The sequence below is a fragment of the Oncorhynchus kisutch genome, linkage group LG20, assembly GCF_002021735.2.
Source record: "Oncorhynchus kisutch isolate 150728-3 linkage group LG20, Okis_V2, whole genome shotgun sequence".
Taxonomy (NCBI): domain Eukaryota; kingdom Metazoa; phylum Chordata; class Actinopteri; order Salmoniformes; family Salmonidae; genus Oncorhynchus; species Oncorhynchus kisutch.
In genome coordinates, this window is record NC_034193.2 from 11,262,943 (window position 1) to 11,275,137 (window position 12,195).

The 12,195-nt window shown below is 42.4% G+C and overlaps 2 protein-coding genes across 3 annotated transcripts in view; both read left to right on the plus strand.

Annotated features, from left to right (window-relative positions):
- Nucleotides 1–6,856, plus strand: part of LOC109866080 (unconventional myosin-XVB-like) — a 25,983-nt gene extending 19,127 nt beyond the window's left edge. For both annotated transcript variants that reach the window (XM_031799682.1, XM_031799683.1), the window contains exons 10-12: nucleotides 5,694–5,727; nucleotides 5,874–6,056; nucleotides 6,722–6,856. In XM_031799682.1, coding sequence (XP_031655542.1) covers nucleotides 5,694–5,727; nucleotides 5,874–6,056; nucleotides 6,722–6,734 — 230 coding nt within the window. In that variant the 3' untranslated portion in view covers nucleotides 6,735–6,856. The remainder of the gene's footprint in view (nucleotides 1–5,693; nucleotides 5,728–5,873; nucleotides 6,057–6,721) is intronic.
- LOC109866082 (unconventional myosin-XV) overlaps nucleotides 6,746–12,195 on the plus strand; it is a 21,390-nt gene continuing 15,940 nt past the window's right edge. The window contains exons 1-6 of the mRNA XM_031799993.1: nucleotides 6,746–6,973; nucleotides 7,158–7,236; nucleotides 7,332–7,410; nucleotides 7,540–7,773; nucleotides 7,877–7,967; nucleotides 8,101–8,335. Of these exons, the coding sequence (XP_031655853.1) occupies nucleotides 6,746–6,973; nucleotides 7,158–7,236; nucleotides 7,332–7,410; nucleotides 7,540–7,773; nucleotides 7,877–7,967; nucleotides 8,101–8,335 (946 nt within the window). The remainder of the gene's footprint in view (nucleotides 6,974–7,157; nucleotides 7,237–7,331; nucleotides 7,411–7,539; nucleotides 7,774–7,876; nucleotides 7,968–8,100; nucleotides 8,336–12,195) is intronic.

Here is a 12,195-nt window from a genome sequence, read left to right on the forward strand (position 1 = left end):
TCTCTCTCTCTGTCAGTTTCTTTCTCTCTCTCTGTCAGTTTCTCTCTCTCTCTGTCAGTTTCTTCTCTCTCTCTGTCAGTTTCTCTCTCTCTCTCTGTCAGTTTCTCTCTCTCTCTCTCCTCTCTGTCAGTTTCTTTCTCTGTCAGTTTCTCTCTCTCTCTCTGTCAGTTTCTATCTCTCTGTCAGTTTCTCTCTCTCTCTCTCTCTCTGTGTCAGTATCTCTCTCTCTCTGTCAGTTTCTCTCTCTCTCTGTCAGTTTCTTTCTCTCTCTCTGTCAGTTTCTCTCTCTCTCTCTGTCAGTTACTCTCTCTCTCTCTGTGTCAGCTTCTCTCTCTCTCTCTCTGTCAGTTTCTCTCTCTCTGTCAGTTTCTTTCTCTCTCTGTCAGTTTCTCTCTCTCTCTCTGTCAGTTTCTTTCCCTCTCTCTGTCAGTTTCTTTCTCTCTCTCTATCAGTTTCTCTCTCTCTCTCTGTCAGTTTCTCTCTCTCTCTCTCTCTCTCTGTCAGTTTCTCTCTCTCTATGTCAGTTTCTCTCTCTCTCTGTCAGTTTCTCTCTCTCTGTCAGTTTCTTTCTCTCTCTGTCAGTTTCTTTCTCTCTCTCTATCAGTTTCTCTCTCTCTCTGTCAGTTTCTATCTCTCTGTCAGTTCTCTCTCTCTCTCTCTCTGTCAGCTTCTCTCTCTCTCTCTCTGTCAGTTTCTCTCTCTCTCTGTCAGTTTCTCTCTCTGTCTGTCAGTTTCTTTCTCTCTCTCTCTGTCAGTTTCTCTCTCTCTCTCTGTCAGTTTCTTTCTCTCTCTCTGTCAGCTTCTCTCTCTCTCTGTCAGTTTCTCTCTCTCTCTCTGTCAGATTCTCTCTCTCTCTCTGTCAGTTTCTTTCTCTCTCTCTGTCAGCTTCTCTCTCTCTCTCTGTCAGTTTCTCTCTCTTTCTGCCAGTTTCTCTCTCTCTCTGTCAGTTCTTCTTTCTCTCTCTCTGTCAGTTCTCTCTCTCTGTCAGTTCTTTCTCTCTCTCTGTCAGTTTCTCTCTCTCTCGTCAGTTTCTTTCTCTCTCTGACAGTTTCTCTCTCTCTCTGTCAGTTCTCTCTCTCTCTTCAGTTTCTTTCCTCTCTCTGTCAGTTTCTTTCTCTCTCTCTGTCAGTTCTCTCTCTCTTGTCAGTTTCTCTCTCTCTCTGTCAGTTTCTTCTCTCTCTCTGTAGCTTCTCTGTCTCTCTCTGTCAGTTTCTTTCTCTCGTCAGTTTCTCTTCTCTCTGTCAGTTTCTTTCTCTCTGTCAGTTTCTCTCTCTCTCTCTGTCAGTTTCTTTCTTCTCTCTGTCAGCTTCTCTCTCTCTCTGTCAGCTTCTTTCTCTCTGTCAGTTTCTCTCTCTCTCTCTGTCAGTTTCTTTCTCTCTGTCAGTTTCTCTCTCTCTCTGTCAGTTTCTTTCTCTCTCTCTCTGTCAGTTTCTTTCTCTCTCTGTCAGCTTCTCTGTCTCTCTCTGTCAGTTTCTTTCTCTCTCTCTCTCTGTCAGTTTCTTTCTCTCTCTGTCAGTTTCTCTCTCTCTGTCAGTTTCTTTCTCTCTCTCTCTGTCAGTTTCTTTCTCTCTCTGTCAGTTTCTCTCTCTCTGTCAGTTTCTCTCTCTCTCTGTGTGTCAGTTTCTTTCTCTCTCTCTGTCAGTTTCTTTTCTCTCTCTGTCAGTTTCTCTCTCTCTGTCAGATTCCTCTCTCTCTCTCTCTGTCAGTTTCTTTCTCTCTCTGTGTGTCAATTCTTTCTCTCTCTCTGTGGGTCAGTTTCTTCTCTCTCTCTCTGTCAGTTTCTTTCTCTCTCTGTCAGTTTCTCTCTCTCTGTCAGATTCTCTCTCTTTCTCTCTGTCAGTTTCTCTCTCTCTCTGTGTGTCAATCTTTCTCTCTCTCTCTGTCAGTTTCTTTCTCTCTCTGACAGTTTCTCTCTCTCTCTGTCAGTTTCTCTCTCTCTCTCTCAGTTTCTTTCCCTCTCTCTGTCAGTTTCTTTCTCTCTCTCTGTCAGTTTCTCTCTCTCTGTCAGTTTCTCTCTCTCTCTGTCAGCTTCTCTGTCTCTCTCTGACAGTTTCTCTCTCTCTCTGTCAGTTTCTCTCTCTCTCTCTCAGTTTCTCTCTCTCTCTGTCAGTTTCTTTCTCTCTCTCTGTCAGTTTCTCTCTCTCTCTGTCAGTTTCTCTCTCTCTCTGTCAGTTTCTCTCTCTCTCTCTGTCAGTTCTTTCTCTCTGTCAGTTTCTTTCTCTCTCTCTGTCAGTTTCTCTCTCTCTCTGTCAGTTTCTTTCTCTCTCTCTGTCAGCTTCTCTGTCTCTCTCTGTCAGTTTCTTTCTCTCTGTCAGTTTCTCTCTCTCTCTGTCAGTTTCTTTCTCTCTGTTAGTTTCTCTCTCTCTCTCTGTCAGTTTCTTTCTCTCTCTCTGTCAGCTTCTCTCTCTCTCTGTCAGCTTCTTTCTCTCTGTCAGTTTCTCTCTCTCTCTGTCAGTTTCTTTCTCTCTGTCAGTTTCTCTCTCTCTCTCTGTCAGTTTCTTTCTCTCTCTCTGTCAGTTTTCTTCTCTCTCTCTGTCAGCTTCTCTGTCTCTCTCTGTCAGTTTCTTTCTCTCTCTCTCTCTGTCAGTTTCTTTCTCTCTCTGTCAGGTTCTCTCTCTCTCTCTGTCAGTTTCTTTCTCTCTCTGTCAGTTTCTCTCTCTCTCTGTGTGTCAGTTTCTTTCTCTCTCTCTGTCAGTTTCTTTCTCTCTCTGTCAGTTTCTCTCTCATCTCTCTCTGTCAGTTTCTTTCTCTCTCTCTCTCTCTCTCTCTCTCTCTCTCTCTCTCTCTCTCTCTCTCTCTCTCTCTCTCTCTCTGTCAGTTTCTTTCTCTCTCTCTTGTCAGTTTCTCTCTCTCTCTGTTCAGTTTCTCTCTCTCTCTCTCTGTCAGTTTCTTTCCCTCTCTCTGTCAGTTTCTCTCTCTGTGTCAGTTTCTATCTCTCTGTCAGTTTCTCTCTCTCTCTCTCTGTCAGTTTCTCTCTCTCTCTCTGTCAGTTTCTCTCTCTCTCTGTCAGTTTCTCTCTCTCTCTGTGTGTCAGTTTCTTTCTCTCTCTCTGTCAGTTTCTTTCTCTCTCTGTCAGTTTCTCTCTCTCTCTCTCTGTCAGTTTCTTTCTCTCTCTCTCTCTCTCTCTCTCTCTCTCTCTCTCTCTCTCTCTCTGTCAGTTTCTTTTTCTCTCTCTCTGTCAGTTTCTCTCTCTCTCTCTGTGTCAGTTTCTTTCTCTCTCTCTCTCTGTCAGTTTCTTTCTCTCTCTGACAGTTTCTCTCTCTCTCTCTGTCAGTTTCTCTCTCTCTCTCTCAGATTCTTTCCCTCTCTCTGTCAGTTTCTTTCTCTCTCTCTGTCAGTTTCTCTCTCTCTCTGTCAGTTTCTCTCTCTCTCTCTCTGTCAGTTTCTTTCCCTCTCTCTGTCAGTTTCTCCTCTCTCTGTCAGTTTCTATCTCTCTGTCAGTTTCTTCCTCTCTCTCTGTCAGCTTCTCTCTCTCTCTGTCAGTTTCTCTCTCTCTCTGTCAGTTTCTCTCTCTCTCTCTGTCAGTTTCTTTCTTTCTCTCTCTCTGTCAGTTTCTCTCTCTCTGTCAGTTTCTTTCTCTCTCTCTGTCAGTTTCACTCTCTCTCTGTCAGTTTCTTTCTCTCTCTCTGTCAGTTTTTCTCTCTCTCTCTGTCAGTTTCTCTCTCTCTCTCTCTGTCAGTTTCTTTCTCTGTCAGTTTCTCTCTCTCTCTCTGTCAGTTTCTCTCTCTCTCTGTCAGTTTCTATCTCTCTGTCAGTTTCTCTCTCTCTCTCTCTCTCTCTCTCTCTCTCTGTCAGTTTCTCTCTCTCTCTCTCTGTCAGTTTCTCTCTCTCTCTGTCAGTTTCTCTCTCTCTCTCTGTCAGTTTCTTTCTCTCTCTATGTCAGTTTCTCTCCCTCTCTCTGTCAGTTCTCTCTCTCTCTCTGTCAGCTTCTCTCTCTCTCTCTGTCAGTTCTCTCTCTCTCTCTGTCAGTTTCTCTCTCTCTCTCTCTCTGTCAGCTTCTCTCTCTCTCTCTCTGTCAGTTTCTCTCTCTCTCTGTCAGTTTCTCTCTCTGTCTGTCAGTTTCTTTCTCTCTCTCTCTGTCAGTTTCTTTCTCTGTCAGTTTCTCTCTCTCTCTCTGTCTGTTTCTCTCTCTCTCTGTCAGTTTCTATCTCTCTGTCAGTTTCTCTCTCTCTCTCTCTCTCTCTGTCAGTTTCTCTCTCTCTCTCTGTCAGTTTCTCTCTCTCTCTCTCTGTCAGTTTCTTTCTCTCTCTCTGTCAGCTTCTCTCTCTCTCTCTGTCAGTTTCTCTCTCTCTCTGTCAGTTTCTCTCTCTCTCTCTGTCAGTTTCTTTCTTTCTCTCTCTCTGTCAGTTTCTCTCTCTCTCTGTCAGTTTCTTTCTCTCCCTCTGTCACTTTTTCTCTCTCTCTCTGTCAGTTTCTCTCTCTCTCTCTGTCAGTTTCTTTCTCTGTCAGTTTCTCTCTCTCTCTGTCAGTTTCTCTCTCTCTCTGTCAGTTTCTCTCTCTCTCTCTGTCAGTTTCTCTCTCTCTCTCTGTCAGTTTCTTTGTCTCTCTCTGTCAGCTTCTCTCTCTCTCTCTCTGTCAGTTTCTCTCTCTCTCTGTCAGTTTCTCTCTCTCTCTCTGTCAGTTTCTTTCTTTCTCTCTCTCTGTCAGTTTCTCTCTCTCTGTCAGTTTCTTTCTCTCTCTCTGTCAGTTTCTCTCTCTCTCTGTCAGTTTCTCTCTCTCTCTCTGTCAGTTTCTTTCTCTGTCAGTTTCTCTCTCTCTCTCTGTTCAGTTTCTCTCTCTCTCTGTCAGTTTCTATCTCTCTGTCAGTTTCTCTCTCTCTCTCTCTCTCTGTGGTCAGTTTCTCTCTCTCTGTCAGTTTCTCTCTCTCTCTGTCAGTTTCTCTCTCTCTCTCTGTCAGTTTCTCTTCTCTCTCTCTCTGTCAGCTTCTCTCTCTCTCTCTCTGTCAGTTTCTCTCTCTCTGTCAGCTTCTCTCTCTCTCTCTCTGTCAGTTTCTCTCTCTCTCTCTGTCAGTTTCTTTCCCTCTCTCTGTCAGTTTCTTTCTCTCTCTCTGTCAGTTTCTCTCTCTCTCTGTCAGTTTCTCTCTCTCTCTCTCTGTCAGTTTCTCTCTCCCTCTTTCAGTTTCTCTCTCTCTCTGTCAGTTTCTCTCTCTCTCTGTCAGTTTCTTTCTCTCTCTGTCAGTTTCTTTCTCTTTCTCTCTATCAGTTTCTCTCTCTCTCTGTCAGTTTCTATCTCTCTGTCAGTTTCTCTCTCTCTCTCTCTCTGTCAGCTTCTCTCTCTCTCTCTCTGTCAGTTTCTCTCTCTCTCTGTCAGTTTCTCTCTCTGTCTGTCAGTTTCTTTCTCTCTCTCTCTGTCAGTTTCTTTCTCTGTCAGTTTCTCTCTCTCTCTCTGTCTGTTTCTCTCTCTCTCTGTCAGTTTATCTCTCTGTCAGTTTTCTCTCTCTCTCTCTCTCTGTCAGTTCCCTCTCTCTCTCTGTCAGTTTCTCTCTTCTCTCTGTCAGTTCTCTCTCTGTCAGTTTCTTCTCTCTCTCTGTCAGTTTCTCTCTCTTCTCTGTCAGTTTCCCCTCTCTCTCTCTGTCAGTTTCTCTCTCTCTCTCTGTCAGTTTCTCTCTCTCTCTGTCAGTTTCTTTCTCTCTCTCTGTCAGTTTTCTCTCATCTATTTTAATTACAATGTTAAATACAATATCTGTGTTGCAGGTGTTCCAATGACAATGCCAGGGCTATTCTATGGGTGAGTGAGGGGAGTAATTTATTACACAAACATTCTAATTGTGATTTACACAAGTCATCTATTTTCTCTATCCTGCATTATTCTAACAATGATAAACCCCCCCCCCCCCCCCCCCCCTCCCCCCAACAAAAAAATGTGTCTCCCAGGAATGCAGGTGAACCCTGCCATGCAAAACTACCAGGCTCCAATGATGCCAAGTATGATGCCAGCTGCCCCCATGCCTATGATGCCAACCATGATGGCACCCCAGCCAGCTGCCACCAGGCCTGGACCCCCAGCAGATGGCAGCACAGCAGCAGGCTTTCATCAACCAACAGGCCCTGCTCATGGTAAGGACTTGGAGACACTGGTGGAAAACTGGGACAAACATGCCATGATAACAAACAAACCATAATCCTACCCCTATCCTTAATTCATGTTCTTATGATATCACCATTTTTATTCTAACATGACTTCACTTCCTCTCTCTCCATCGCTCTTTCTTTCTTCTTTCTTTCTTTCTTTCTTTCTTTCTTTCTTTCTTTCTTTCTTTCTTTCTTTCTTTCTTTCTTTCTTTCTTTCTTTCTTTCTTTCTTTCTTTCTTTCTTTCTTTCTTTCTTTCTTTCTTTCTTTCTCTCTCTCTCTCTCTCTCTCTCTCTCTCTCTCTCTCTCTCTCTCTCTCTCTCCATCACTCTTTCTCGCCATTGCGCTCTCTCTCTCTCTCTCTCTCTCTCTCTCTCGCTCTCTCGCTATCACTCCATCGGTCTTTCGCTCTCTCTCTCATCACACTCTCTCTCTCATCACTCTCTCTCTCTCTTTTTCTCTCTCTCTCCATCACACTCTCTCTCTCTCTCATCACTCTTTCTCTCCCTCTCTCTCTCTCTCTCTCTCTCTCTCTCTCTCACTCACTCACTCACTCACTCACTCACTCACTCACTCACTCACTCACTCACTCACTCACTTACTCACTTTCTCTCTCTCATGTCTCCATGTCTCGTCCTCCCTCCCTCTCCAGGCCCAGCAGATGACAATGCAGGCGATGACTATGTCCCAGCAGCAGACTCAGCAGCACCAGCGACAGCAGCAGCGGCGCCAGGCTAACCTTCGACCCGTCACACCCCCCCTCGCCCCCTCTCCCCCAGCCCAGACACAGACACACCACTCTGCCCTCTCACCCCCAGCCCAGACACAAACACTCCCCCGCGCCCCTCCACCGCTAACCACACCCAGCCAGAGGAAACCACAGATACAGCACCACATACCTGAGGTTTGTACGACAGAGGAGGGGTGTGATGCTAGTGTGTTTGTGCTCAATTCTGCTTGATTCTTTTTATCTTTAATGTACTTAACCATTGCAAAAATGTGTAATTTCATTACAATAGAAACACATTAATAACAACAACATTATCTTGTAAGCAAACTGAGATGTAAAGTGTCTTTGTTTTTATCAGCCGGAGAGAGATGTGGACTTTGTCAGTCCAGACCAGCTGGACTCTTTCAAGGACAAGAGAGAGTTCTTCCAGAAGATTGGTGAGTAGAGTTGGGCACATCTTCCTATTCAACTTCAGATAAACTGTAGTTTTCACAGGATAAAATGACTACCACTTGTCTTACCTTACACCCAGCTGCCTGTGCTGTCATTCACTCTGTCAGGTTCTCAGCCAAAGCCAGCAGCCAAACCGCCAAAGCCTCGCCCTGCTCCCAGTAGCCCCCCCAAACAGACCCGTTCCCGCTCCCCCTCCCCACCCCTAGCACCCAGGACTTGGCAAAGTCCCGGAGGGAGCACCCCCAAACAGACCCTTCCCCGCTCCCCCTCCCCCTCCCCACCCCTAGCACCCAGGACTTGGCAACGTCCCGGAGGGAGCACCCCCAAACAGACCCTTCCCCGCTCCCCCTCCCCACCTCCAGCACCCAGGACTTGGCAACGTCCCCCGTCTCCTCCTGCCAGAGAACCAGACCGCACCAGCCCCCCTGCCTCGCCGCCCCTCCCAGCACCAGAATCCGTGACATTATTAAACAGTACCAGAACCGCCCTGTCAACGATCCAAAACCCTTGAAACCAATCAGGTCAGTGGGACTGTGGATCCATCCTAAATGTTTGAAGCACATGACATCTGCTGAGTAGATCCCACTGCATCAGCGGAAATCTAACTCCCTCGCTCCTCTCCAGGGTTCCAGCACAGCCGTTTGTGAAGAAGAAAGATCCTAAAGAGGAGGCCCTTTCTATCCTCAGAAATAACGGACCTGTACAACAGCAGAAGGTCAGAGCTGTGTGTACATTGTTGCATGCATTGTTGCCTAGCCCGAGACATGTTGGTGAGGAGCTAACATATCCATTCAGTTATCTTACCTAGCCTATAGTAATAGTCTTCTCCCCTCCCCTCACCCCGTCAGAGACAGCCTCCCCCTGCACAGCAGCCCTCTCCTCCCTCCACCAGAGGGCTTCACCCCATTTCCAACCACATGAAGCAGAAACAGCGCTCCCTTGCCGACCTGTTCGGCACTCAGGGACGCTCCGAGAACCCTCCGCCTGCTCCCCCCGGGTTCGCCCCTCCTCCTCCTCCTCCCCCAGTCCAACACATCTATGAGAGCTTGCCAGACCCCCCCACCAAGGCTGCCCCCACACTCAGTAAGTTAAACTACTTCAGAGGTACAGTACGGTCAGGCATGGACAGTAGTACAGTGTTTGTGTTTGCACTGTTGTGTCTGCACCGCCTGACCAGCCACAGCCTCAGATACACGTTCCATAACCCATTTCTCTCTCTGTATGTGACCAATAACATCTGATAAATATGGGTATGGGACCAATAACATCTGATAAATATGTGTATGTGACCAATAACATCTGATAAATATGGGTATGGGACCAATAACATCTGATAAATATGGGTATGTGACCAATAACATCTGATAAATATGGGTATGGTATGGGACCAATAACATCTGATAAATATGGGTATGGTATGTGACCAATAACATCTGATAAATATGGGTATGTGACCAATAACATCTGATAAATATGGGTATGGTATGTGACCAATAACATCTGATAAATATGGGTATGTGACCAATAACATCTGATAAATATGGGTATGTGACCAATAACATCTGATATATATGGGTATGTGACCAATAACATCTGATATATATGGGTTTGTGACCAATAACATCTGATATATATGGGTATGTGACCAATAACATCTGATATATATGGGTATGTGACCAATAACATCTGATAAATATGGGTATGTGACCAATAACATCTGATATATATGGGTATGTGACCAATAACATCTGATATATATGGGTATGTGACCAATAACATCTGATACATATGGATATGGGACCAATAACATCTGATATATATGGGTATGTGACCAATAACATCTGATATATATGGGTATGGGACCAATAACATCTGATATATATGGGTATGTGACCAATAACATCTGATATATATGGGTATGTGACCAATAACATCTGATATATATGGGTATGTGACCAATAACATCTGATATATATGGGTATGTGACCAATAACATCTGATATATATGGGTATGTGACCAATAACATCTGATATATATGGGTATGGGACCAATAACATCTGCTAAATATGGGTATGGGACCAATAACATCTGATAAATATGGGTATGTGACCAATAACATCTGATATATATGGGTATGTGACCAATAACATCTGATATATATGGGTATTGGGACCAATAACATCTGATAAATATGGGTATGTGACCAATAACATCTGATAAATATGGGTATGTGACCAATAACATCTGATAAATATGGGTATGTGACCAATAACATCTGCTAAATATGGGTATGTGACCAATAACATCTGATATATATGGGTATGGGAGCAATAACATCTGATAAATATGGGTATGTGACCAATAACATCTGATATATATGGGTATGTGACCAATAACATCTGCTAAATATGGGTATGTGACCAATAACATCTGATATATATGGGTATGTGACCAATAACATCTGCTAAATATGGGTATGGGACCAATAACATCTGCTAAATATGGGTATGGGACCAATAACATCTGATATATATGGGTATGTGACCAATAACATCTGATATATATGGGTATGTGACCAATAACATCTGATATATATGGGTATGGGACCAATAACATCTGATATATATGGGTATGTGACAATAACATCTGATATATATGGGTATGTGACCAATAACATCTGATATATATGGGTATGTGACCAATAACATCTGATAAATATGGGTATGGGACCAATAACATCTGATATATATGGGTATGGGACCACTAACATCTGATATATATGGGTATGGGACCAATAACATCTGATATATATGGGTATGTGACCAATAACATCTGATATATATGGGTATGTGACCAATAACATCTGATATATATGGGTATGTGACCAATAACATCTGATATATATGGGTATGTGACCAATAACATCTGATATATATGGGTATGTGACCAATAACATCTGATATATATGGGTATGGGACCAATTACATCTGATATATATGGGTATGTGACCAATAACATCTGATATATATGGGTATGTGACCAATAACATCTGATATATATGGGTATGTGACCAATAACATCTGATAAATATGGGTATGGGACCAATAACATCTGATATATATGGGTATGGGACCACTAACATCTGATATATATGGGTATGGGACCAATAACATCTGATATATATGGGTATGTGACCAATAACATCTGATATATATGGGTATGTGACCAATAACATCTGATATATATGGGTATGTGACCAATAACATCTGATATATATGGGTATGTGACCAATAACATCTGATATATATGGGTATGGGACCAATAACATCTGATATATATGGGTATGTGACCAATAACATCTGATATATATGGGTATGTGACCAATAACATCTGATATATATGGGTATGTGACCAATAACATCTGATATATATGGGTATGTGACCAATAACATCTGATATATATGGGTATGGGACCAATAACATCTGCTAAATATGGGTATGGGACCAATAACATCTGATAAATATGGGTATGTGACCAATAACATCTGATATATATGGGTATGTGACCAATAACATCTGATATATATGGTATGGGACCAATAACATCTGATAAATATGGGTATGTGACCAATAACATCTGATATATATGGTTATGTGACCAATAACATCTGCTAAATATGGGTATGGGACCAATAACATATGCTAAATATGGGTATGGGACCAATAACATCTGCTAAATATGGGTATGTGACCAATAACATCTGCTAAATATGGGTATGGGACCAATAACATCTGATAAATATGGGTATGTGACCAATAACATCTGATATATATGGGTATGTGACCAATAACATCTGATATATATGGGTATGGGACCAATAAATCTGATATATATGGGTATGTGACCAATAACATCTGATATATATGGGTATGTGACCAATAACATCTGATATATATGGGTATGTGACCAATAACATCTGATATATATGGGTATGTGACCAATAACATCTGATATATATGGGTATGGGACCAATAACATCTGATATATATGGGTATGTGACCAATAACATCTGATATATATGGGTATGTGACCAATAACATCTGATATATATGGGTATGTGACCAATAACATCTGATAAATATGGGTATGTGACCAATAACATCTGATATATATGGGTATGGGACCAATAACATCTGATATATATGGGTATGGGACCACTAACATCTGATATATATGGGTATGGGACCAATAACATCTGATAAATATGGGTATGTGACCAATAACATCTGATAAATATGGGTATGGGACCAATAACATCTGATATATATGGGTATGTGACCATAACATCTGATATATATGGGTATGTGACCAATAACATCTGATATATATGGGTATGTGACCAATAACATCTGATAAATATGGGTATGTGACCAATAACATCTGATATATATGGGTATGGACCAATAACATCTGATATATATGGGTATGGGACCAATAACATCTGATATATATGGGTATGGGACCAATAACATCTGATATATATGGGTATGTGACCAATAACATCTGATAAATATGGGTATGTGACCAATAACATCGGATAAATATGGGTATGTGACCAATAACATCTGATATATATGGGTATGGGACCAATAACATCTGATATATATGGGTATGTGACCAATAACATCTGATATATATGGGTATGTGACCAATAACATCTGATATATATGGGTATGTGACCAATAACATCTGATATATATGGGTATGTGACCATAACATCTGATATATATGGGTATGGGACCAATAACATCTGATAAATATGGGTATGTGACCAATAACATCTGATAAATATGGGTATGGGACCAATAACATCTGATATATATGGGTATGTGACCAATAACATCTGATATATATGGGTATGTGACCAATAAACATCTGATA